Source organism: Plectropomus leopardus, unplaced genomic scaffold (assembly GCF_008729295.1).
Source record: "Plectropomus leopardus isolate mb unplaced genomic scaffold, YSFRI_Pleo_2.0 unplaced_scaffold11359, whole genome shotgun sequence".
NCBI lineage: Eukaryota > Metazoa > Chordata > Actinopteri > Perciformes > Serranidae > Plectropomus > Plectropomus leopardus.
Window position 1 is genome coordinate 1199 of NW_024612016.1, and position 2352 is coordinate 3550.

The 2352-nt window shown below is 37.8% G+C and overlaps 1 protein-coding gene across 1 annotated transcript; it reads right to left on the bottom strand.

Annotated features, from left to right (window-relative positions):
* Nucleotides 1–426: 426 nt before the first annotated feature.
* On the bottom strand, nucleotides 427–1770 carry LOC121963468 (tyrosine-protein phosphatase non-receptor type substrate 1-like; the record flags this gene model as incomplete). Its single annotated transcript, XM_042513751.1, has 2 exons — nucleotides 427–1379; nucleotides 1456–1770. Coding segments are annotated over 2 exons (680 nt in total), but the record flags the coding sequence as incomplete, so codon positions are not given.
* Nucleotides 1771–2352: the final 582 nt, after the last annotated feature.

Here is a 2352-nt window from a genome sequence, read left to right on the forward strand (position 1 = left end):
CTTAATTTCCAGGCTAGTTCAACTAAAGCAGAAATTTTTTTGTGCAGCATGTTTGTGTTTTTTAAGCTTTGCGACACACTGAGGCCACACTTGCTTAAATTGGCCTGAAGATTTGCATATTTTAACATCTCTGAAGCAACTATATTTACAGTCAAGCGCAGTTAGGAGTGCATGCGTGTGTAAACTCGTATATCTGAACAACCTTTCAGACCCGTAGTCACAGGAGAGGAAATTTCGAGGAACACCATGTACAGATCCTTAAAATACATATCAATATATTACATTTCAAACTTTTTTTATATAGCATACCTGCAAAGTAAATTTAGAAAAAAGAAATCCTAAATACACACTAAAAAAAACATCACAACAAATTGGTTAACAGAAAAAAACAGTAGTTAAATGAATGAAATGAAATTTCACAGCATATTGTGGTTTATGTGTCATATCATTTTATTTTCATTGCCCCTCAGGTAACTGCTAAGCCATTCACATGAAGCATGTCTGCTTAAAGGATTTGTCCAACTTTTTTGGACAACTACTTTCCTTTCCTTCAGTGTTCATGTATTTGCTATGAATTCAGAATACTGATTGAGCCCTCCTTTACATTGTTTATAATACGCAAGAGGCCTGTAAAAGCAGTAAATCAGCTGTCATTCTTGCATGGGAAGACTGCCCCCCTGTGGCCATGATAAAGTATTTAACTGGTCACAGTAAAACTACCAGTTAAACATGACAGACAAAAAAACAGTGCCTTATCTGTAAAGTAGCAGTTTCATATTTTAAGGTAAAATCTGCATTGTCTAATCTGCCAAAGGGCCTTTTTGCATGGCTCTCAAATACAAAAGATTATATAAACAAAATATATACTCATTTAGTAGTAGCAGTGTTCAGCAATAACAGACAGCATGCGATATGTTATCAGGCTTATTAAACATAAAGTCCACTACACCTAATACATGTTTCATTTCTGTTTTTATCAATCTTTTCAGTCAACGCTTGAATTATACTTGTTTGTTATATCAGAAATTTCAACATGATGATTTCCACCATTATGCAGATCCACTGCAGTTTGACCATATCTCCTGGTGACCCGTTGGTCTGTTTTCCAGTCACATGTACCTGTCGACTGTGGAGATACTTCCCGGCAGAAGGTATCCACAGTGAGCAATTATACGGCTGGCTCAGGTTTCCTTTCTGTGCATCTACCGTACTCCGGATCTCATACAGTTCAAGAGAGTCCACCGTTTCCTCTGTGCTGGCAAAGCCCGTTAAGTTAAGGTCTCCCTGGGACCAGTGGACAGTGCCACTGGGGTAAACTCCAGTGAACCAGCACTTAGCATTCGAGTCACTGAAGTTGGAGCCAGAATCTTTAAGACAGTCTGTAAAGATGAAGGACTTTTAGAAAGATAACAGATGACAGTGAGAAAAAATGTTTAAGAAAAAGTTCTGACTCACCTTTAACTGTAACAGCAGTTGTCTTATCCTTAACTCCAGAAGTGGAGCGTAGTTTGCAGTGGTACGTTCCCCGGTCGTTTGGCGTCACATTGAGGACGGTCAGAGTGAGGCCGTATTGAGGAGGCTCAGCTGTGCTGCACAGAACCTTGGGGTCATGACTGCCATTTTTGTATTGACATACGCTTTTGTTTTTCAGCCATTCAAATGATATAATTTTCAACTGGCCTGATGAGCTGGCAACACATGGCAATGTCAGGTTATCTCCACACTGTGCAGACAACTGGGAAATGGTGTGGAGCTCCAGACTTTGACTGACTGAAATATCAGAGAGAGGGATGATGGGTTAAAGAACATAACTGCAAATCATTTACCGCTTTATTCTAATTTTGTCATCATTTATCATTCAAATGTTTAACTGAGCTTTTTTTCTTTTAAAAAAATGTCTCTCTAGACGTCACTAGAAAAACTCGTTTCAAACTATTATAATCATCAAAATCTGACTCCCAGAAACTTGAATAAGACTCTAGTTTCTGGGAGGCAGGTGTCTAACTGATGGATATTATAAACAGAACCAAAGCTGACGTTGTATCTTGTTTGTTCAGTTCATACCAAAACCAAAAAAAAACAATAGAGGGGGTTATGTGTGGTGCTATAATTGAGCAGAACCATATGGGCTTGGCTAAGTTATGTAGCGGTAATGCATATTTACTGGTGTGAACGTATTATTAATCTTCTCATCTGACTCTCAGTAAGAGAAACAATTAGCTAGTTTCCCAAAATGTCAAATTATTCATTCAAATCCTATAAATAGGGTTAAGGATGTTTACCAGAAATAGGAAAGAAACTGAATAAAAAAAAAAAATCAGTGTTAGACTTTTACCAATGGAGTCTCCTGTT